Genomic DNA, 23,563 nt, shown 5'->3' with positions numbered 1-23,563 from the left:
TATTTAAATAAAAGATAGGTTCTTTAAAAGCTAAGAGGATATCAAGCAACCTTCCTCATCACAGAGCAGAACACCTAGTAAATTCAAGCCTGGAAAAGAGAAGGGAAAATGGAAACCCACTTCCATCTTTTCTACTGAAGATTAAACAGTCAATCTGCAACAGAAAGATCACTGAGAAGACCCCAGACCTTCCTGTTGAGAAAAATAGATACTCAAAATACTATGTGCTACCTAGTACCCTTTTTGATAAAGTTTAGGAAGTAAATACATATTCAAGCACACAAATATACATAAAAGACTAAACAAAAATTTAAAGGGCAGGATAACATAAAATTTAGGAAAATAGTGTCTAGTGTCTATATCTAGAGGGTAGGCAGATGGGTGGGATGGGGAGAAGGTACAGGTTATAGAAGTTACTTTTGGGGGGCAGGAGAGTGAGTTCATGAGTATTCATTATTTCAAAAATGAAAATAAAATAATTTAGAGCAATAGATGAGTGGGAAAAAAATAGTAAGATGCTGAAATTATATGCCTCAACAAAGAAACAATCTTTATGGGATATTAAATGTCTGTAAATATTAAGATCGGATTTTTTTTTCTTTTTTGGTATTTTTAGGGCTGCACCTGTGGCATATGGAGGTTCCCAGGCTAAGGGTCTAATTGGAGCTATAGCTGCCGGCCTACACCACAGCCACAGCAACACCAGATCCAAGCCACGTCTGCAACCTACACCACAGCTCACGGCAATGCTGGATCCTTAACCCACTGAGCGAGGCCAGGGATCGAACTCAAGTACTCATGGATGCTAGTCGGGTTCATTAACCACCAGAGCCACTATAGGAACGCCTGGATTTTTGTTTTGAATCTATAACTTATACATCCAAAATAAATGTTGCTCTTTAAAAGTATCTACCATATATAATTTTAAATATACATATTTCAAAATTTATGACCACTGTTTTCCTTTCAGAAATAATTAATAAGATACTCTAGAAACTAAGTTTTCCTACTATTATCTGAATAAAAACCTCTTCTCTTTTACCAAATTAGCACTGTCTGGTTTAATGACTAAGTGAAGCTTGGAATGACTTTTAGTTGTTTCCTAAAATCAAATCCACCCTTTAGAGATGACAATAATCACCAGTGGGGATATTTAAATAAACAGACAGAGCTTGAAAGTCAAGTCCAAGAAGCATGCTGGCAATGGAAGCATCACTGAAGCAAGAGCATGGTCAGCACTCTGCAGTGAGTAACATCCCACACAAACATTCAAGGAGAGTGACAGTCACAAGAGTGCAGGCCTGGGAATGCAGCAACCTGAGGTGGGCTCAGAATACCTACTGAAGGCCTGCTTATCTGAACATAGGAACCCACCAGTGAAAGGGCTTTTGAGGGCCCTCCAGATATTGCATTCATCTGAACTGTAACCCTGACATCTGACTGTTTTGGTTTTTTTTTTTTTTTTGCTTTTTAGGGCCACACTGAGGCATATGGAGGTTCCCAGGCTAGGGATCTAAGCGGAGCTACAGCTGCCAACCTACACCACAACTACAGCAATTCGGGATCCGAACCACATCTGAGGCCTACACCACAGCTCACAGCAACAACACTGGATCCTTAACCCACTGATCGGGGCCAGGGATCGAACCTGCAACCTCATGGTTCCTAGTTGGATTCATTTCTGCTTTGCCACAATGGGAACTCCTTGTTATTCTTTACTTTTTCTCTTTTTATGGCAGCACTTCAGCATATAGAAGTTCCTGGGCTAAGGGTCAAAATGGAGTTGCAGCTGCTGGCCTACACCACAGCCACAGCAATGCTGGATCCTTAACAGGCGGAGAGAGGTCAGGGATTGAACCTGCATCCTCACAGACCCTATGTTGGATTTCTTAAGCTGCTGAGCCACAATGGGAACTCTTGATTGTTATTTTAATGTCTACATTGTCTTTAATTTTTCAAGGCGATACTATATCTATTAAATTATTTTACTGTCCTATTAATTCTATGAGATGCTATTATTATAACTGGCATTAATTGTACATTTGACAGATAAGCGAACTGAGACAGTGAAAGCATTTCGAGTTCCCTAGATATTTTATGGTGGGGGCAGATCCTGAATCCAAATCCCCTGACTTTTAGCTCTGTGATATTCCTCCAGTCCAAACTAAATATGAACATAAACTAAAATTACCTGCTCTGGAGAACAATGAGGAAGGCAAGCTCACACCCAAATCTCAGAAACAAGACTTACTGCGAGCTGCAGAGCCAATTCGAACTGCTTGTCCTGGAGAAGCTGCTGGATTTGGGTTGCCATGGGGACTGGAATGAGTCTCCAAACAAAATGGTTGCTGGCCACGTAGATAATGTTTGATCTGGAGAGAGAGTAAGAGGATGAGCAAAAGCGCCATGGCTTTATGGACACACAGAATACTTTAAGCTTTGGAATAATAGGGCAGCTACAGTAAAGAAAGCAGTTCCTTACCCTCCCGAGGTAATGAAACGAGGCCTTTGCAATTCAATGCTCTGGACCAGAAGCCTTGGCTCAAATGTTCGGATCTCTACGTATCGAGGCAACACTGCAATGATGTAGGGAGGCTGGTGCTCTGCACAAGAGAGAACATTCTGAGTTGTATTTCTGCTCTAAGGCTTTAGGTTTATGAACTGATTCAGCTTCTCATTTCTTAGCTGCATTTGGATCTCCAAATAGTCCACTAGTCCAATACCAAGATCCCATACTGTGATACACAAAGGAAAATGTCTTGTCTCAGCGACACTAAGAGAAATCTCATGCACAGAAAAGATGCATCCAGCTTTGTTCAGAGTGACCTGATCCCATTCCTGCTGTTTCCTTGAGCGAACTGGGTGAGAGCGTCACAGGCTCCTTTCTCATCAGTCACAAAACCAGACCAGACCAAGGCCAGCTGCAGCTGCTCCTAATGACACAGCAGCACAAGGTCACACAACTTCTTTTCTCATTCTTTTAGGAAGGTCAAGAAGAGGACAGTTTCTTTCTTCTTCTTTTTCCTTGAAATTGAAATTTCTGGCCAATGTTATTTCTGCTTTAGATTTTCACAGGGATAAGTCATAAAGCTTTACCTGATGCTCACCAGTTCACAGAGAAGGCAGCTGGATGGCATTCTCAGCGTAGCCATTTTCTTTTCTGTTTCTTTTGGCCACGCCCATGGTACATGGAAGTTCCAGGGCCAAGAATCGAACCCTTACTACAGACAGATCCTTAACCCGCTGAGCTACAGGGAAACTCCCAAAGAATATTTATGTGGCTAACTTGCTATAAATTTGTCTTCCTTGTTATTTATATTCTTTCTTTCTTTCTTTCTTTCCTTTTTTTTTTTGTCTTTTTTAGGCCTCATCCACAGCATATAGGGGTTCCCGGACTGGGGGTCAAATCAGAGCTGTAGACACTGGCCTAAACCACAGCCATGCCAGATCCAAGCCACGTCTGCAACCTACAATGCAGGTCACAGCAATGCCATATCCTTAACCCAATGAGCGAGACCAGGGATCGAACATGCGTCCTCATGGATACTAGTCAGATTCATTTCCGCTGAGCCACGAAAGGAACTCCATTATTTATTTTCTGATAAAAGAGTTTTTCAGGTTATATTTGAAATTTATACTCTAAATGAATACTGCAATAAAATTTAAAAGCCAAAGGGAACTCAGAAATGCGGAAACTGAGGCCTAAGTAATACCTTTATCAATTTGAATGCTGTTGTTATTATGTTGATATTTTTCATCTTACCAAAAAAAATAATTAAATAGCCCATGGTTTTGTATTAGATTCTTTTTTTAGGCTGGTCTCATTTTTAAAAGCTATTACAATTTTTTTACATGATAATTTGTATAAATATGTAAAATTTCTCTGTCCTTGTAAAATCTGGCCCACTTTTAATAAGGTCTAATTCAATAAAGAAGCAATCTGGAGTTCCCGTCGTTGTGCACTGGAAACAAATCTGACCAGGAACCATAAGGTTGCGGGTTTGACCCCTTGCCTCGCTCAGTGGGTTAAGGATCCGTCATTGCCGTGAGCTATGGTGTAGGCTGCAGACATGGCTCAGATCTGGCATGGCTATGGCTGTGGCTATGGCTGGCAGCTGTAGTTTCGATTTGACCCCTAGCCTGGGAACCTCCATATGCTGTGGGTGTGGTCCTATAAAGCCAAAAAAGAGAAGAAATCTACAATAAAAATCTTTTTGGTTGTCATATCTTATCATTTTTTCAGTCTCCCCAACTTTTTGACAACAGAGGTGGTCTGGATCTGTCTGCCTCTTCAACCTTGGCAGAGTGGCTGGTGTGCAGCAGGCATATAATGAATGGCTGACATTGATATGATTTGTATACTCAGCGAGCATTTACTAAGAGGCTGTGATATTTCAGGCACTACTCAAAGGGGACCAAGACATGAGCTCCTATGCAAGCAGAGGAGACAGACAACTCACTGGCCAGTGGGACAGGGAGGCTGCCCCAACAAAGAAAGCTGAAAGGGCGGTGGGAACACCAAGGGGGAAGTGACTAATTCTGCCTACGGGTCAGAGAAGACTTCAGAGAGGAAGTGCCACTGAAAGGCGCCTGGTCACAGGAGCATGACACTGGCTGGGCAGAGAAGAAAGGAAGAGGTAGTAGCTTGGAAAAAGGCACAGGGACAGGGAGGCCCTTCTAGAGCCTGGGAAAGTAGTGAGGAGGACAGCAGAGATATAAGCAGAGTTTAAAGTTACTCCATTCTAAGAAGGTTCATCTTCTTCCTGTCAGATGGTCCACTCTACCTAGAAAGAATGTCTTCGCCCCCAGTACTTTAAGGCACAAAAACGCTTTCGAGAAACACTGCCAAAGGTGCCGGGCACTGGCCAAGATTAAAACAAGAGTCAGAAATCCACTTCAGGAGTTCCCGTCGTGGCGCAGTGGTTAACAAATCCAACTAGGAACCATGAGGTTGTGGGTTTGGTCACTGCCCTTGCTCAATGGGTTAACGATCCGGCGTTGCCGTGAGCTGTGGTGTAGGTTGCAGGCGCGGCTCGGATCCTGCGTTGCTGTGGCTCTGGCGTAGGCTGGCAGCTACAGTTCCGATTCGACCCCTAGCCTGGGAACCTCCATATGCCGCGGGAGCGGCCCAAGAAATGGCAAAAAGACAAAAAAAAAAAAAAAGAAAGAAAGAAAAAAATCCACTTCCAGCGTATTTCACACACTTTCACCTCATCTCCCTCTTCTGAAGGGAAAACAAGGGTCCCTAGAATATCACAGAGCTTCTTGTGAAGCTCCTAAACATTCCCCCAATCCCCAAAATGTGTTAATATACATAATTTTGAGCCTTCTAAAATACTCCTTCTGGTCTATTCATCTCTAATCACCAGGAGAATAACCACCCTAGACCATGAGGCTTTTATCAAGACAATCTACCACTCAGGAATCTCCTGGCCACTCAGACCTTCTCCTGAGCCTCTAACAACTGGCCCCTCCTTATTCTTCCATAATCCAGACCATCTGTTTCAGCCAGCTCCATTGCTGGATGCCCTCTCACAAATCAGCATAGCTTCTGCCTTTCTGCTCATTGGTCAAACTATACTTTCTGCCTAGAATGAATGAAATTTTCCTTCAAGCCAGGTCCTAAACTCTCTGCCTGGTCTAGTCCAATCTTAGTGAAACTTCTTACTGACTAACTGAACAATGAATTTTCCCTTTCTAAACCATCAAATCTCAACTCAACACCTTAACCAGGCCCTTGTTTCATCTCTTTAGCCAAGATGTAATCCTTATGTCCTGAGCTAGAGGCCTTAAAGACAGCATGTCCTTATGTCCCCCAAAGCAGTAACTATTTCTTTTCTTTCTTTCTTTCTTTCTTTCTTTTGTTTTTTTTTTAGGCATATGGGTGTTCCTAGGCTAGGGGTCAAACAGGAGCTATAGCTGCTGGCCTTCGCCACAGCCACAGCAACACCAGATCTGAGCCATGTCTGTGACCTACATCACAGCTCACAGTAATGCCTGGATCCTTAACCCACTGAGTGAGGCCAGGGATCAAACCTGAATCCTTATGGATACTAGTTGGGTTTGTTACCACTGAGCCACTACTGGAACTCCAGTCACAAATGCTCACTCTTCCCAGTGAAAAAGAATTTCTGTGAGTATGGTCATATGCTTCCAGGCAATACCATCACAGAGAGCTGGGAGCCTGAGGCAGGTGTCAGAGCAGAAACACATAATGTGTAGGAGAGACACACCTGAATACACCCTGAGCGCTAAGCTAAAAAAACAAGAGCAGCAATTACCACCACGTCAAAGACCTTTGGATGTTGAGTTATACACATTAAAGGACTAAATAAAGAACTTCCAATACTTTCCAAATGTAGTCCATTTGGCAGAGGACACAATAAAACAATTAAAAAGAAGGTCAAAGAAAAGGAACTGAGAGGTAAAAATAGCATTAGACATTCACTTCCTGAGATGTACAATTCTATTACATGATTTCTCCTCTAGGGCAAAACCCAACTTCCTACAAAAACCAGAATATCCTTTTTTTTTGTTTGTGTGTTTTAGGGCCACATCTGTGGTATACAGAAGTTCCCAGGCTAGGGGTCGAATTGGAGCTGCAGCTGCCAGCCTACACTACAGCCACAGCAATGCCAGATCTGAGCTGAATCTGCAACCTATGCCGCAGCTTGCAGCAATGTTGCATCCTTCACCCATTGAGCACGGCTAGGGATCAAACCCACACCCTCATGGATACCAGTCAGGTTCTTAACCTACTGGGCCACAATGGGAACTCCAGGATATCCCATTTTTAATTATTCTAAAATATTTTTCTACTTACAAGAGGAACTGAGAGTGAATGACAGTGGAAACCACAGTCAGCTAAAGCTACCAATGGGGTTCCAATCTGAGGGTGGCACACAGCCCAAGCCCAAGGTGGGAAAGAGCAGTTATGGTGGTCTCACCCATGGCCACTGGAATGTCCGTCCAGTTGAGGGCACACTTCTGCGTGCAAATCCCCTCCTCATTGAGCACCACGGTGAGATCATCTTGACCTACGGCCACCTTTCCATCTGCCAGAGGTGCAACTAAGGGCTCCAGCTGTTTTCCTGTTGGGAAGAGCTCTTTGATGGACCCCTTTCCATCCACCTAAAGGGAGACACAGAGTGAGTCACCCAGCCTTCTCCAGCCAGAGGCATGAACACGATGGCATGGAAAAATCAAGTTAAAACTCCAAACCTACAGAAGCCAATAATATTCGTCATTTGGCATAAAGAAATATTACAGAGTTTGTTATGACAAATTTTGTCACCACAAGATATGCTTTTCTCTAACACAGAGAAAAGCATCTAGGCTGGCAACTAACAATGTCAAGTACTGGCGAGGATACAGAGCAAGTGGAATTCTCATGTGCTGCCGGTGAGGATGCAAAATGGTACAGCCACTCTGTTTTTTGGCATCTCATAAAGTTAAATACACACTTACCATGGAACCCAACAATCCCATTCCTACGCATTTGCTCAAGAAAAACAAAAACCTGCGTTTACACAAAAATCTGGGGGCAAATGTTTATAGCAGCTTTGTTTATAATGGCTAAAAATTGTAACCAACTTTGTCCTTCAACTGATGAATGGATAAACTATATGTAGTACATCCATACCATGGAATCCTATTCAGCCACAAAAAGGAATATACTGACACACACAACACAGATGGATGTCAAATGCATCATGCTAAGTGAATGAAGCCAGGCTTAACAGGCTACACGTTGTATGATTCCATTTATATGACATTGTGGAAAAAGCAAAACTGTAGCAGACAAAGGACAGATCTGTGGTTACTAGAGGCTGGGGTGCGAAAGGAGGGCTGGCTTCAAAGAGGCAGCATGAGGGAATTTTGGGGGGTGAGAGAACTGTTCTGAATCTTGATTGTGGTGGTGGTTATGAAACTCTAGACATCTGTGAAAACTCAGAACCGTAGATCCAAACGAATAAATTTTACTCTATGTAAATAAATGAGTATGTTTTGAATAACCTGGTCCTGAAGCAAGCTTTCCCGCCCTCAAAACACTGCACCCTCAAGAAGGTGATGGCCATATCTAAGGCAGAGAAATGAGAGCCTCCTCCAAATTGTGGCTCCGCCTCCTACCCCTCGCAGGCTTCTCTCAGGCACCTGTCTACCTAGTTGCTATGCAGTCAGTGGCACAGCAGTACTCACCTACAGGCCTGAGGTGCTGATGCTGATAAAACTGTGCTATTCCAAAAATAAAAATATGGAACCAAGATATTCACTGGATAAACAATGAAGAGCTAACACAGCACGGGGTAGGGAAGTGGGAGGTGGGGAGAGAGCTTCGAGGATTGCCAAGTCTGTTTTATGAGAGGGGTATGAAGCTGAGGAATTTATACTGTCCTATAAAATGAATGGTGCAGTAACCTTTTCTACATTTAGTATGCATATTAGAGGGTAAAACTACCAATGTCATGGATATTTACCATATAGGTTAAGAGAAAAAGCAGGGTATAAAACAATGTGTATAACACGATATTTTGGTAAACAGACACAGAAGCCCATTACCAAAAGGTTAACTGTGATTATTTCTGAGTGGGAGAATTATGGATAACTTGCCTGTCTTACTTTCCTTATCTACATTTTGTAATTTTCTACAATAAACACATGGCTTTTGAAATTTTTTAAAAAACTGAAAATAACTTTTACAACAAATATATTAAAAGATCTTGGGGGAGTTCACATCATGGTGCAGCAGAATCGAATTGGACTATGACCCAGGAGGTTGCGGGTTCAATCCCTGGCCTCACTCAGTGGGTTAAGGATCTGGTGTTGCCGTGAGCTGTGGTGTGGCTCAGATCTGGCGCTGCTGTGGCTGTGGTATAGGCCGGCAGATGTAGCTCTGATTGGACCCTTAGCCTGGGAACCTCCATATGCCAAGGGTGCAGCCCTAAAAAGCAAAAAATTGGGGGGGGGGCAGGAAACTCAAGACTTAAAAATACTTAAGTTAATACTACAGTTAGTATATAATTCCTGAGCTTTCAAGCCTCAAGACAGCAGTCCATCAGAATGCTATTAAACAGAGGCAAGCAGCCCTAATTATCTAGTCCAATAACTAGACACAGGACATGGATAATTCATTATATAAAGATCTGAGAGTTGATTCTGTCTGGCTTAAGTTACACCGACATCTTATTTGTGGAAGACGCTCAAAGCATGAAAAATACCCAAGCATACAAACACAAACCCTATTATGCCAAAGACTCTACTTAAGGCAGTCTCTTGACCTATAGTTCAGAAGCACATAAATTTACCTTCTCCCCCAGGTAAATTTATAATCACCTTCCCCAAGGCAAGCTGATGATATTTGCAAAACAGTTGAATTTTACCCTTATTAAGTAGTAGTCTCTCTTGAAGCCCACACAGATAGAATTTTCACACCAGGCCATGGACTTGGGTACATCTGGTACGCTAAAGTCCCCCTGAAGAAAGAGAGCAAGAGTTCAACTGGAAAGATGTTAAAAGAAAAAAAAAAAATGACCTTCTTGTTCTTTCACCTCCATTCTGCAAAATCACCCGCACCCTCATCTGAATACAATTTTATTAGCACAAGGCCAGGAAACCATCCATAATAAAAATATATGTCACCCATGAACTGGACAAGGCATATTTGGAAGAGGAGAAAACCCACTTTGAAAGAAATTAATCTGTACAGTTGTAGAATGATGTTACTCTAGCTTCTGAAGGCCAGGAGACGTAAATGTAGACAAGTGGGCACAAGTAACACCCAGGTACTCATACTAGCAGGGCATTCTTCTAGGGAGAACTCCAAGATGGAGCTCCTGAGCTTCATGAGAACTGAACAGTAAGTCTTTCAAGCTGTGGGTCAGTTTAGCAGCAGCTCCCATCCAACCCATGGACCAGATAACAGTGGACTTTTACCTGCAATTCATGAAATTCCCTGTCTTTCCAGAAATAGAGCTGCAGCTTCTTTTTCACGGCCACACACATCCGCAACACCTCGTCACCAGTCTCTGTGTGCTGGGAAGAGACACCCAGAGCGAATGAGGATGCGCTCATGATGACTCCGTAACTGAGTGACAACTGAATTAGAGGTTTTCTACCCTGAAATGGCTACTAATCCAAACATCCTATCATACAAGGTCACACTGCCAGACAAGTTGAGCCAAAGTACACTGGCCCCAGAAAATCTCATGGATGTTCACCATTTAGAGAGGAAAACCTACATAACTGCTTCCTCCTTTTTAAAAATAAACGAGTTCCTGTCGTGGCGCAGTGGTTAACGAATCCGACTAGAAACCATGAGGTTGCGGGTTTGGTCCCTGCCCTTGCTCAGTGGGTTAAGGATCCGGCATTGCCGTGAGCTGTGCTGTAGGTTGCAGACGCGGCTCGGATCCAGCGTTGCTGTGGCCCTGGCGTAGGCTGGCGGCTACAGCTCCAATTAGACCCCTAGCCTGGGAACCTCCATATGCCGCGGGAGAGGCCCAAGAAATTGCAAAACGACAAAAATAAATAAATAAATAAATAAAAGTTTCTTGCTTATGGCTGTCAATACACTCAGGGCCAGGGACCAGTCTGTGTCAGTGAAAGCAGGCCCACTTTCAATCCGTTAAAGGAATAGGAGGACAGAAAACATCTAGGTATAAAATGGATGCACCATCAATGTAGACCCTGAGTGCTTAAAAGTGATCAAAGCTGTGTAGAGGGGTGAGGCAGATTTTGAAGAGCGCGAGGATGATGAATTGGCAAAAGTCAGGAGAAATGTCTTTCCTGAATAATGAAAACTACCTAAAAACAAAGACAACCACAGTATGTTTAGAACAAGCATCAATTTTTCTTTCTTTTCTTTTTTTTCTTTTTAGGGTCTCAACTGCAGCATGTGGAGGTTCCCAGGCTAGGAGTCAAGTCAGAGCTGCAGCTGCTGGCCTACACCACAACCACAGCAATGCCAGATCTGAGCAGCATCTGCGACCTACACCACAACTCATGGCAACGCCGGATCCTTAACCCACTGAATGAGGCCAGGGATCAAACCCGCAACTTCATGGTATCTAGACGGATTTGTTTTTGCTGTGCCATGATGGGAACTCCCAGTTACTACCTTGATTTCCCATTACTGGTTTGTCTATGCCAAGTGTTTCATCTTTGGTTAGCTATCTCCTAAAATAGGGCTCTCTGGTGCTCTAATTAGCACACACACAAGGAATGTAAATGTTTCAACTTTGGCTCACCTATTAAGGAGGAAATTTCTCTAATACAATCCAAAATCAAATATTCTCCTTGGAATCTCTGCTGAGCTTTGATATCAATGTTATTCTTCCCATTTAATGGTAGGAATGATATAGGAAAGGCTGTATCTTTTTTTTTCCTTGGCAACGCCCACAGCATGGGGAAGTTCCCAGGTCAGGGATCCAACTTGAGCCACAGCAGTAATAATGCTGAAACCTTAACCTCTAGGCCACCAAAGAACTCTAAGAAAGGCTGTTATCTATTAAACACAAAGTCAGATTTCATCTTGCCTCCACTTACCTGGAGGTCACATGTGAACAGTGATGCTCCCTTTGCCTTGGAAACTGTGGTGATTTGTTGAAATGTCAGTAGGTCGTGGACATAAATATTATTTTCTGTTTGGAAAGAGGTAAAACACCAGTTAAATGATCAAAATTTTCTAGTATAGCCACCTTCAAGACAAAGAAAAAAAACAACTGTGTAACAACCAGAAGAACCAAATGGCAAGTGTTGGTTCAAGATGTACTTTCAGCTTCATTAACAATGACTTATTCTGGTCCATCAACAGTATAAAATATTTAGGAGGTCACTTAGTCATCTAAACTTGGATATTTTGTTCCTTTAAATTTGAACTGGCTTGAAAAAAAGAGTTCTTTCACTTCTAAAGAGCACTCTCATATTCTATCTTTCTCAAGTCTGGAAACTTGTGATGCAATATTTGTACAAGGAATTCCTTTCAAAGCTATATTTATATCAGGAGACTCCAGTAAGAAAAAGGAAGTCCCCTGTGGATTTGGTACAAATTTGGCAAGGATGTCTTGTCCAACAAAGCAAGCACAATAACTTCACCTGGGCCTCCTACCTCGTTTTAGTTGTATTCCTCTCTTGCCTAGAAATTAAGCTTAAATTGATTCTACCATTTAGGTCCTGGGCTGAACAGTACAGAGCAGGAGGCAAATTTCTAGTTCTGCTGCTTGTCAAGAAAAGGCCTCACTGGCTGCTTTCCATGAAAACACGGCTTTTCAAACCAGGTCTTGAACAGTCTGGCCCTGATCCCTCACCTGTCTCTCACCCTACACCCTAAGTCTGGTCAGATCTCAGCGCCTTTGCTTAAGCCATTTCCTCTGCCTACAATGCTCTGCTGACTTTGGTCTTCCTGTTGAAATCCCAGTCATCCACTGGACGATGCTGTCCCTCCCATTACTAATATGCTACAACACTTTTTATAAATATCCACTGTATCTTATCACACTGAAACATGCTTACTTTCTGTCATTTTGGTCTTAACAATCAGAATCTAAGTTTCAAAGACAGAAACTGTGTCTCATTCAACTTGGTACCCTCGATGCCTAGGTAGGACTCAACAAATATTTGCTCAATTACTGAGTGAATGAATGAATAAAGTGACACTTCTTGGAGAACAGAGCTCAGGATTATGGGGGATGCTGTTGCCTTTATTATCTGTGTGCCCTCCTGTATCTGGTTAGGAACGCATCAGTTTCAGGGTTAAGTAACAACTATCAAAGTAACCATGAAAGGGTTAATCAGATCATAGCTTTTTTTTTTTTTTTTTTTTTTTTTTTAAGGCCGCACAGCATAGAGAAGTTCCCCCCAGGCCAGGGACTGAATTCAACCTGCAGCTGTAGCAATACCAGATCCTTTAACCCACTGCACCAGGCCAGGGATCAATCTCATGCCTCTGCAGTGACCAAGGTGCTGCAATCAGATTCTTAACCCACTGCACCACATCAGGAACTCCTTGCTTTTGTTTTATGACACATGAAATACAAATGCAACCCCTTTTCTTACCTAACAAGCTGACCAGAATCTTAAACTGGGAAACCACATGGATCTGGAAAATAGCAAATCATTAGATTCAAACATTTCTGACAAGGTTTAGCAAATGTTCATTTTAACTACAATACTTTTTTTTTAAGAGACTAAAAGGCTAATATCAACGACAGGGATCTGACATAATTACATCAAGCACAATTTCTGCTCATGAAAGAGGATCTCAGGTACATGATAGATGGACATTGATCCCAGCATAAATGGGAGGACAGAGAATACGAGGATGAATAAATAATGCTACAAAAGTTCTAGCTGTGATAGGGTCTCATGGAAGTCAAATATTCTTCCACTGCCTACCTGCTGAATCTTTTTGGAAAAGTTCTTATTGGATTTCTCTAGTGTCACTTCAAACCTGTTGCAACCTATGGGAAAGAAACACACACTCACATTTCCAAACACAGGGATACATGTAAAAATAAATACAAGAAAAAAGCTGCTCCATGCTCTTCTCCTACATGAATTGTAAAAAAAAATTCCTGAAAAGACTTAAAGTTGGAGATATAAAACAGCCAGCTGTCTTTACTGAGGAGAGTAAGCTGCTTTCAACTCCAATTTCAGAACAGAGGGTTTCATGCACCTTCACTTGGCATTAGCAAAAAGGACCACACCACAGAAGTTTACCGAAGCTGCAAGGTACTTAAAAGGATTTTATCTTACAAAATAGTACCTTGGCAAAGTATTTCACCAAAAGAAAAAAAAAGTGGGCAAAGTAAGAGTCAAATATAGGAGCCCAAGCAATGAAACCCAGCCCAAAGCATCCTTAGCTCTAGATAGACTAACTAAATCCCAGCGGCTACCCCATGTCCTGCATCACAGGATACAGCAAACACTCAACACCATCCCCAGAGCTAAAGCAGTTTAATGTGTCTACACTTACTGCCACTCTCAGGTGATGCTACATCTGCTGACACTGTTGCAAAAAAGGGGAAGAAAGTTACAGACTATAAAAACATGTGAAGCCAGCCTTGCTGGGATGAAAAAATATTCAGCATCAAGTTACCAAAGTAGGGGAGTGGGGGAATGAGGGATAAATTAGGAGTAGGAGATTAACATGTATACACTTCTAGATATAAAATAGACAACCAACAAGGACCTACTGTGTATAGCATATGAAACTATAATCAATATTTCATAATAACCTTTAAGGGAAAGGAATGTGAAAAAGAAAAAATACACAACTGAATAACTGAATCACATGCTGTGCACTTGAAACTAATACAACATTGTAAATGAACTCTATTTTAATTTTTTTTTTTTTTCTCTTTTTACAGCCACACCTGCAGCATATGGAAGTTCCTGAGCTAGGGGTCAGATTGGAGCTGCAGCTGCAGCCTATGCCAGAGCCACAACCACACTGATCTGAGCTGCATCTGTGACCTACACCACAGCTTGCAGCAGTGCTAGATCTTTAACCCACTGAGCCAGGCCAGGGATGAAACCCATGACCTCACAGAGACAACGTTGGGTCCTTAACCCAATGAGCCACCATGGGAACTCCATCTCTATTTTAATTTAAATAAAAAGTTTCACAACTTAAATGTCCATCAACTGATGAATGGAGAAGTTCCCATTGTGGTGAAGTGGAAATAAATCCGACTAGTATCCATGAAGATGCAGGTTTGATCCCTGGCCTTGCTCAGTGGGTTGGGGATCTGGCATTGCTGTGAGTTTTGGTGGAGGCTGCAGATGCGCTCAGATCCCACATTGCTGTGGCTATGGCATAGGCCAGCAGCTACAGCTCCAATTTGACCCCTAGTCTGGGAACTTTCACATGCTGTGGATGCGGCCCTAAAAAGAAAAAAAGAAAAAAAAAAAAAACAGTGAATGGATACAGAAGATATGGTACATATGTACAATGGAATATTACTCAGTCATAAAAAGAACAAGATAATGCCATTCGCAGCAACATGGATGGAACTAGAGATTATCATACTAAGTGAAGTAAGTCAGAAAAATAAAGGCAAGTACCATATGGTATCACTTAAATGTAGAATCTAAAATATGACACAGGAATTCCCCAGTGGCTCAGCGGGTTACGGATCCAGCGTTGTCATTGCTATGGCTCAGGTTCAATCTGTGGCCCTGGAATTTTTGCATGCTGTGGGTGCAGCCAAAAGAAAAAAAAAACTTTTTTATGACACAAATGAACCTATCTACAAAATAGAAACAGACAAGGGGTTGCCAAGGGAGAGGGGGTTAGCAGAGTCATGGAGTGAGAGGTTGGGATTAGCAGATGTAAGCTATTATTCACAAAAGGGATAAAAAGACAAGGTCCTACTGTATAGCACAGACAACTATATTCAATGTCCTTTGATAAACCATAATGGAAAAGAATATTTCAAAAAAGAATGTATAGGGAGTTCCCGTTGTGGCTCAGCAACTAGTATCCATGAGGATGCGGGTTCAATCTCTGGCCTTATTCGGTGGGTTAAGGATCCAGCATTGCTGTGAGCCATGGTGTAGTTTGCAGACACAGCTCCGATCCCATGTTGCTGTGGCTGTGGTGTAGGCCGGCAGCTGCAGGACTAATTCGAGCCCTAGCCTGGGAACTTCCATATGCTGCGGGTGTGCCTATAAAAAGCAAAGGAAAAAAAAAAGAATGTACATATATGTATAACTGAATTACTCTGCTGTACAGCAGAAATTAACACATTGTAAGCCAATGATACTTCAGCTGAAAAAGTTTCAGAATGAAAAAAAGTCACCTAGGATTCAAAGGAGAATAATTATTATAATAATAACAGCAGCTACCATTAACCAAGCAATAACTGTCAGGATGTAGATTTTAAAATTTATATATATTTTCTGTAACCTAACAACCACCCAGGACGTAGATATTATTAGTCTAATTTCGCATCTGAGGGACCTGACAGGTCAAACATTTAGGGAGTAGTCAGTGAGAGGGAGCCCAGAGGCATACTCAGGGCTGACTTTTCGTAAAGCCTGTGTGCCCGCTACCTGCCTCCCAGCTCAGGGAGAGATTGTCCACAACGTTGAGCAGGCAAGTCGGTGGAGATTCTGTGAGGCAGCCATAAGGGCCAAAGCCACCAAAGCTGGCCTTACTTCCTCCATGTGTCCCTCAAAAGAGGATTGAAGACAGAGCCCCAGAGTCATGGGAGATTCAGAAACCTGCCCTGTGCTATGTCATTAATCTTCTTAAGAAAAAAAAAAAAAAAAATCAGCCACTACTGCTTCACAAAGAGTTCTGTATCTGAAAAGGACTTTATTACCACTCTGCGGTCTCAGGAATCCTTCATAATTGTAAAAGGCACTGAGGACCAAAGCTTTTCCATGGATTATAGTTATCAATGTGTACCATAGCAGAAATTAAAACTGAGAAGTTTTAAAAACATGTAATGGAGTTTCCTGGTGGCTCAGAGGTTAAGGACTCAGCATTGTCATTGCTGTGGCTCACATCACTGCTGTGATACAGGTTCGATCCCTGGCCTGCGAACTTCTACATTCTGTGGGTGTGGCTAAAAAACCCAAAAAAAATATGTATTAACTGACTTAAACATAACAGTAATAAGCTCATTACATATTAGCATAAATAATATATTTTTGAGAATAATAACTATTCTTTCAAATTTTTAAAAAAGCATTGTTTTGTACTTTTATAAATCTCTTTAATGTCTGCCTTAATAGAATACAGCTGACTTTCACATCTGCTTCTGCATTTAATCTGTTTTGATATGTTCTTTGGTTGAGCTATATGACATTTAGTTGGAAAAGGGAGGAAAATGTTAATAGGCTTTTCAGATAATTGAGGATCTTCTCTGATGCTATACCAAAACTTGACAAATGGTGTTTTTTGCAGTCTAGAATCTGAAACCCATTAGTGACCTTTTCTGTTAAGTTATAGTCCATTAGTCTATTTTACACTTTGAATGGCTCTTTTATTCATGCTTGCTTTAGAAATTTCATGAATTGGAAAACAGTGGTTCACAGAGTCAGGCAGATTTTCCAAATGTTGAATTTTGTTGCAGGATTCAAAAAAGAAAAATCACATTATTATCACCCCCAATCTTATCAGAAAAATCCTTAAGTACTGAAAGGGGGTGGATACAAGTTTTCCACAGTTCTAATTTTCTCTTGAAAGCACTAGCTTCATTGTTAGTAACAAATATTGCCAGTTTTTTTTTCTTTGAAGTGACAGGCTCTCTTTGTTCATTTTTGAGAAAACATCTACTCAACAACCAAATGGTCTGAAAAACCAGTCTGTCAGTCATTCCTTCAAGCATAAATGATGCTTCATGAGAAAAGGGGTCAGTCACATGAGTACTTTTCCCAAGAAAGCCACTGTACTTCATACCTTGCACACAGCAGAAGTGCTTAATGCACACGTGCTATTTTATCACAGAGATTACTGAAAAGAAGTGTTCCTTTTTTTTTTTTTTTAAAGTAGCACATGGAGGTTCCCAAGCTAGGGGTCGAATAAGAGCTGTAGCTGTAGGTCTACACCACAGCCACAGCCACACCAGATCTGAGCTGCATCTGCGACCTACACCAAAGCTCACGGCAAAGCCAGATCCTTAACCCACTGACAGAGGCCAGGGATCAAACCTGCGTCCTCATGAATACTAATCAGGTTCCTTACCACTGAGCCACAATGGGAACTCTGAAAAGACGTGTTCTCAAAGGTTTTAAGATACAATAAAATTAATACCTTTTTACTGCCTCTTAAGTGACACTGGTTATTTAGAAAAAAAAAAAAAAAAGCACTGTGATTACAATGCTGGGAAAAAATACGACTGCTAGTACAGTGTGGTGCCAACAAGTTTGTGGACCACTGTCTTAAACTTGAGCTAAGGGGCAGAAGTTTTATCTAACATTTTTTTTTTTTTTTTTTTTTGGCCCTGCCCAAAACACATGGAAATTCCCAGACCAGGGGTCAAACTCAAATGACAACACTGACAACACCGGATCCCTAACTGCTAGACCACCAGGGGACTCCAGTTTTAGTTACCATTACTTTCGTAGTACCATCAGAGCAATGTCAATAAATATCAGTGAAAAAAATAGTAACATTTTAGTGTGATTGTGAACTTAGTTTTGAAGTTGTGGATCCTCTGAAAGTATCTTGGGACCTCCTAGAGTTAGAACCTGTCAACTGAAGGGGGTGGGGAGGGGAGGACAACCTAAAATTTGAGAATTATGTTTCATTCTGGGGACTTGCTGAGAGGACTTAAGCCTAGGAGACCGCTCTGAGGGACTGCTCCAAAGAGGTAAAGGGGGGAGTTCCCGTTGTGGAGAAGTGGTTAACAAATCCGACTAGGAATGATGAGGTTGCGGGTTCAATCCCCGGCCTTGCTCAGCGGGTTAAGGATCCAGCGTTGCTGTGAGCTGTGGTATAGGTCAGAGATGCAGGTCGGATCCCATGTTGCTGTGGCTCCGGCGTAGGCCGGCAGCTACAGCTCCGATTCGACCCCTAGCCTGGGAACCTCCATCTGCCGAGGGAACAGCTCAATAAATGGCAAAAAGACAAAAAAAAAAAAAAAAAAGAGGTAAAGGGGAAGCCAGGATATACAGGAGTTTTAAACAACCACAACAAAAAGCCAGGTGGTCAAAGTTCAGAAGATTATTGCTATTTAAGGAAGCTGGACATCTCAAGTTAATGAATTCAGGGCTTTTCTATATATGGGAAGATGCAAGAGTCTGGGTTCACTGAAATCATCCCTTTGATATGCACCTTAACCATCCAGGGCCAGAATCCTGTTTTTCTCCATCCTGAATCCCCTCAAGGTGCACAGTCCAGAGGCTGCAGTGGCTGATGGCTTGATGGCCACAACATCCTTTGTTTATTAATTTGGTAGGTGACTTTTTTCCTGCACAAGACCATATTTTGAGAACCACTGCTCCAGGGTGAGGCATCACTAAAGTAAACATAAAGTTGTGAAGACCTTAGATGAGATGTAATCTAAATCCTCTGTTTGGAGTTCCTGTCGTGGCTCAGCAGAAACGAATCTGATTAGCATCCATGAAGTTGCGGGTTTGATCCCTGGCCTCACGCAGTGGGTTAAGGATCTGGCATTGCTGTGAGCTGTGGTGTTAGGTCTCAGACTCGGCTCAGTTCCTCATTGCTGTGGTTAGGATGTAGGCTGGCAGCTGCAGCTCCAATTCGACCCCTAGCCTGGGAACCTCCATAGGCTGCAGGTGTGGCCCTAAAAGAAGACAAATAAAATAAAATAAAAATTAAAAATTAAAAAAAATTTTTTTAAATAAAAAATAAACCCTCTGTTTAGGACATGTGTAGACTGAAGCCTAGAACCCAAAGCAGATGGCTCAGCTCAGATCAGAGTCCAGGTCCCATTGATCCCAGTCTTTCTAGGACATCTAACTACTCTATCTCTCCCTTACCCCTGCTACAGGTTCCAAAGAAAAGGCTCTATTTCAAATATATATATTGAAAAGGCTCTATTTCAAATATATATATTGTCTTTCAGGGGCCTCACTGGCAGCATATGGAAGTTTCCAGGCTAGGGGTCAATTCGGAGCCATAGCTGCTGACCTACGCCACAACCACAGCAACAACAGATCTGAGCCTTGTCTGCAACCTACTGCACTGCTCACAGGAATGCCGTATCCTTTAACCCGCTGAGCAAAGTCAGGGATCGAACCCATGTCCTCATGGATACTAGTCAGGTTCATTACTGCTAAGCCACCATGGGAACTCCTCCACTCTTATATTAAGCTATTTACGATGGAAAGTTATATACTAAGTTGAAAGCTATGAAATTTTGCTTTTTCTAATATAGCCAAATAATGACATGTGGTTCAACCTTCTCTGGCATTAACAGCCAATTTCTAAACTCTGTAGCTCCAAAGTATAATATCTAAACATATCAATTTTCCATAAAAAGAATATAGAAATAAAACTAGAAAAAGGGAGTAGACTACTCTTTTCCCCACTGAAGTATGCTCTAGTAGAATAAACTTCAAATACTTTTATTTTCCTTCATTTTTTACTGACAAAGTAACATCTGATTGAAGCTTTAGTTCTCAGTCCTTGCATCTGATCTCAACAATTCTGTAAAATACTTTATAGAAGAGGAAACTACTCACAGTCATGTGGCTGAGCAGAACTGAAGTGTGACTCAAAGCCAGGTCCTCTCTCTCCTAGTCTACCCCTCAGAAGTTAAGAAGATCTTTTAAAACCAATGCCTCCTAATTTCTTTTCCTACTACCACACCATTTACATGAGAATCTTATTCCCAATGGCAATATTTTTTATTTCTGGCATGAGTCTCCAATAAGTTAGAAGGGAAAAGACATCCAGCCCCACCTCCCAGAATGGGTGGGTGGGTGGGGAGAGTAAAGGAATAGAGTCTTAAAAAAAAATGAAAACCCTGGAGATTCTCACAAGTTTCTCCCACTTTCCCACTGCACTACCACCAATCATTCTTTTAATGGTCTAGGAATAACCACTGATTTCACAGTTGTATACCAGCCAACTATCTTTTTCCTTTTTATGAACAGTGAGCCACTTCTTACTTGGTTCTGGAAAGATGCCACTTACCAACATCCTTCCGAATCCTATAGAGAAGAAGATGACCTTGTTTCGTTCCAACAAGCAGCCATTCCTCTGCAAAGAAAAGGTCAATGAGCTTTAGTTAAGATCCTATTTCTTTAGCTGGGGCTTACAATCAGAAACCAAAGGGTTGAGGAAATGAGTTGCTTTGGACAGTAGGTGTTTTGCAAAACTAAGGGATGTTTATATTCAAGAAATATTTGAGAATCAGCCAAATGAAAAAATATATATTGAACTAGACGAGACATATCAGAGAGTGGAAAATGTCCCTGGCATCACTGTTTCAAAACAAATGGAAGAAAAAAATGATGGAAGTTTATAAAATCATAAAATGGGTAGTATAAACATAAAACTAGGCATCTAATCTCAGAAGTAACAGCTAAAAGGCATCCTTTGAAGGTTTAATGATTTTACTGTAAGAAAAATAAGAAATGCCGTAGCATATTAAGCTTACAGAATGCATTATCTCAAAAGATGGTCTAACATGGAGAATAAACTTGTGGTTGCCAAAGGGAGGAAGAGGGAGTGGGATGGACAGGGAGTTTGGGGTTAGTAGATGTAAACTATTGCATTTGGAATGGATAAGCAATGAGATCCTGCTGTTCAGCATAGGGAACTATATCCAGTCGCTTGTGATGGAACATGATGGGGGATAATGTGAGAAAAAGAATGTCTATATATGTATAACTGGGTGAAATATGTATATAGGTGAAACTGACAGAACATTGTTAATCAACTATAACAAAAATTTTTTTAAAAAAGACGGTCTAACAGGTTAATAAATGTTGACAAAGATGTGAAGAAACTGGAACCCTCCTCACACATTGTTGACAGGAATATAAAGTGGTGCAGCACTTTGAAAAATGGTCTGACAGTTTCATAAAAGATTAAACACAAGTTACCATATGACCTAGCAATGCCATCCCATGGGCATACACACTAGAAATGAAAACATAAGTCCACACAAAAACCTGTATATAAACGTTTACAGCTGTATTATGCACAATAGCCAAAAGATGAAAACAACCCAAATATCCATCAATTGACAAATGGATAAACAAAATGTGGCATATTCATACAATGGAATATTAGCCATAGAAGCAATGAAGTGCTGATATATGCTACAATAGGGATAGAACTGACAACATTATGCTAAATAAAAGAAGCTACCTACAGCTTCTATTATTATTCTATTACAGCATGATTCTAATATATGCATGATTCTATTATATGAAAAGTCCAAAAGAGACAAATCTAGAGACAGAAAGATTAGTAACTGCCTAAGGCTGGTAGGCCTTTAGGGTAATGAAAATGTCCTAAAATTGACTGGGTCATACTTGCACAACTCTATGAATGTACTGAAAACCACCGAATTGTACACCTTAAATGGGTGTATTTTAAGGTACATGAATTACATCTCAATAAAGCTCTTATTAAAAAAAAAAAGGGGGATGTTCTAGGCTAGTGGTTCTTAAACTTCAGTGTGTACCACAATTTTCCCAGGATCTGTTAAAACAGATTGCTAGTCCTTGCCCTGGGTTTCTGATTCAGGAGGTGTGGAAGTGGGCCTGTGAATCTGCATTTTAACAAGCCCCCAAGTGATGTCGATGCTGTTTGTTCAGGGACAGCATTTTGGGAGACACTGGTCTGTGCTAAAAGTAAAAAAGGCTCTGAAAGAACTTAAATAATTATCCTGACAGATTTACATTAAATCATTAAGGGATGTTAAGCATGTTCAGATACTTCCTCAGCCTTTTGATGCTGGGACATAATGGTCACTCATTCCCTTCATAAACCCTTGATCCTCTGTGAAATGTTGGAAGAATGGCATAAAGAGATAAACTCTATTGAGCATGCATTGTGTTCCAGGAAAGAGCTAAGGACTTATCATGTTATAGCAACTATCCTTTGAAGTATGTCCTTTTCTTAGACCCCCATTTTACAGAAGAGGAAGTTGAGGCCTAAGGGATAAAAAACTGGTCCAGAGTCACTTAAATGGTAAGATGTGTAGCAGAGTCAGGACTCCAACCCCAATCTGTCTGACCCTTAGGCACATACTTTCTTGCACTTACTAGGGTATCTTGTCTCAAAAGACCAGGTGTTGGCCTGGGGCTGTCTGAAAGGCAATGATTATGCTTATCATAACAAGTCAGGAGCCACATCAGGAACATTTCTCCAAGTTGATGTCCTTAATCTTCCAGAAAAAGACAGTGACTCTGTCTTTTGTGTTTTAAAGTAAAGGCAGGACTCGGAAAGTAAGACCCAGTGAGCTCTCAATGACCTAAGTGGAAATCAGAAATAACACTAGCTCTGAGAGAACACTGGAGATTTATGTTGGAACAGGACATGGGGGGAAAAAAGCATTTAGCTCACAATGCTTACTTTGCAAAAGATATTATGTTTAGAACTTACAGTTATCACTGTATTGAGTAATTGATCCTATTCAATTTTTTGAAGACCCACTGATATTTCAGATATAAATAAAATGAAGTTGAAATTTTTTAAAAGATTTCATTTGTGACATACATAAACGTCTACAGCAAAAAGGCCAACACAATGTTCACCATCTTCCCCATTCCTCCCTCTCTACTCTGACCCCAAGCCCCTGCCAGTTTCTGTCTTTCTTTACCTCTTTCAACAGCCCCAGCTCCCACCCAGGTCTGCAAGGCCAATCAATTCTACTGCTCAAGGAACCCAGCACCAGCTCTCTCTGGGGACAGGCCTAGGCTGGTCTCACTCTGTGTCCTTCCATGTTTGCTATCAGTTAACTTAGAGCATATCTTTGATGCTGTCACACTGGGGCCTAAAAAATCCTCATGAAGCTGCACTACCAAAATATGAAACCAAACTCCTAAGTACGACTTCAAGAGTCTTTTCATTTTTATTGAAATGTTTATTTGCCAATAGACATTTCTTATCAAATGTCTACTCTATTGATCATAA

General features: G+C 41.4%; 1 protein-coding gene across 12 annotated transcripts in view; it reads right to left on the bottom strand.

Annotated features, from left to right (window-relative positions):
* Nucleotides 1-23,563, bottom strand: part of VPS39 (VPS39 subunit of HOPS complex) — a 54,398-nt gene that overhangs the window by 24,008 nt on the left and 6,827 nt on the right. For 4 of the 12 annotated variants that reach the window (XR_014813454.1, XR_014813456.1, XM_013993126.3 and 1 more), the window contains exons 2-11: nt 20,609-20,674; nt 13,970-14,002; nt 13,390-13,454; nt 13,051-13,093; nt 11,542-11,636; nt 9,934-10,032; nt 9,381-9,473; nt 6,948-7,131; nt 2,483-2,603; nt 2,252-2,372 (exon numbers count right to left, since the gene is read on the bottom strand). Coding sequence is in view for 6 of the 12 variants with exons in the window: in XM_013993126.3 (XP_013848580.2) it covers nt 2,252-2,372; nt 2,483-2,603; nt 6,948-7,131; nt 9,381-9,473; nt 9,934-10,032; nt 11,542-11,636; nt 13,051-13,093; nt 13,390-13,454; nt 13,970-14,002; nt 20,609-20,674 (920 nt within the window). In the remaining 6 variants the exon portion in view is untranslated. Of the gene's footprint in view, nt 1-2,251; nt 2,373-2,482; nt 2,604-6,947; nt 7,132-9,380; nt 9,474-9,933; nt 10,033-11,541; nt 11,637-13,050; nt 13,094-13,389; nt 13,455-13,969; nt 14,003-20,608; nt 20,675-23,563 lie in introns of those variants that run through there. The other 8 variants (XR_014813455.1, XR_014813457.1, XM_013993127.3 and 5 more) reach the window with 3 other exon arrangements.

Source organism: Sus scrofa, chromosome 1 (assembly GCF_054392235.1).
Source record: "Sus scrofa isolate SSC_HxYL_T2T_F1_AM1 chromosome 1, Sscrofa_HxYL_maternal_Yorkshire_Landrace_v2.0, whole genome shotgun sequence".
Classification (NCBI taxonomy): Eukaryota; Metazoa; Chordata; class Mammalia; order Artiodactyla; family Suidae; genus Sus; species Sus scrofa.
This window is presented reverse-complemented; position numbering and strand designations above follow the sequence as displayed.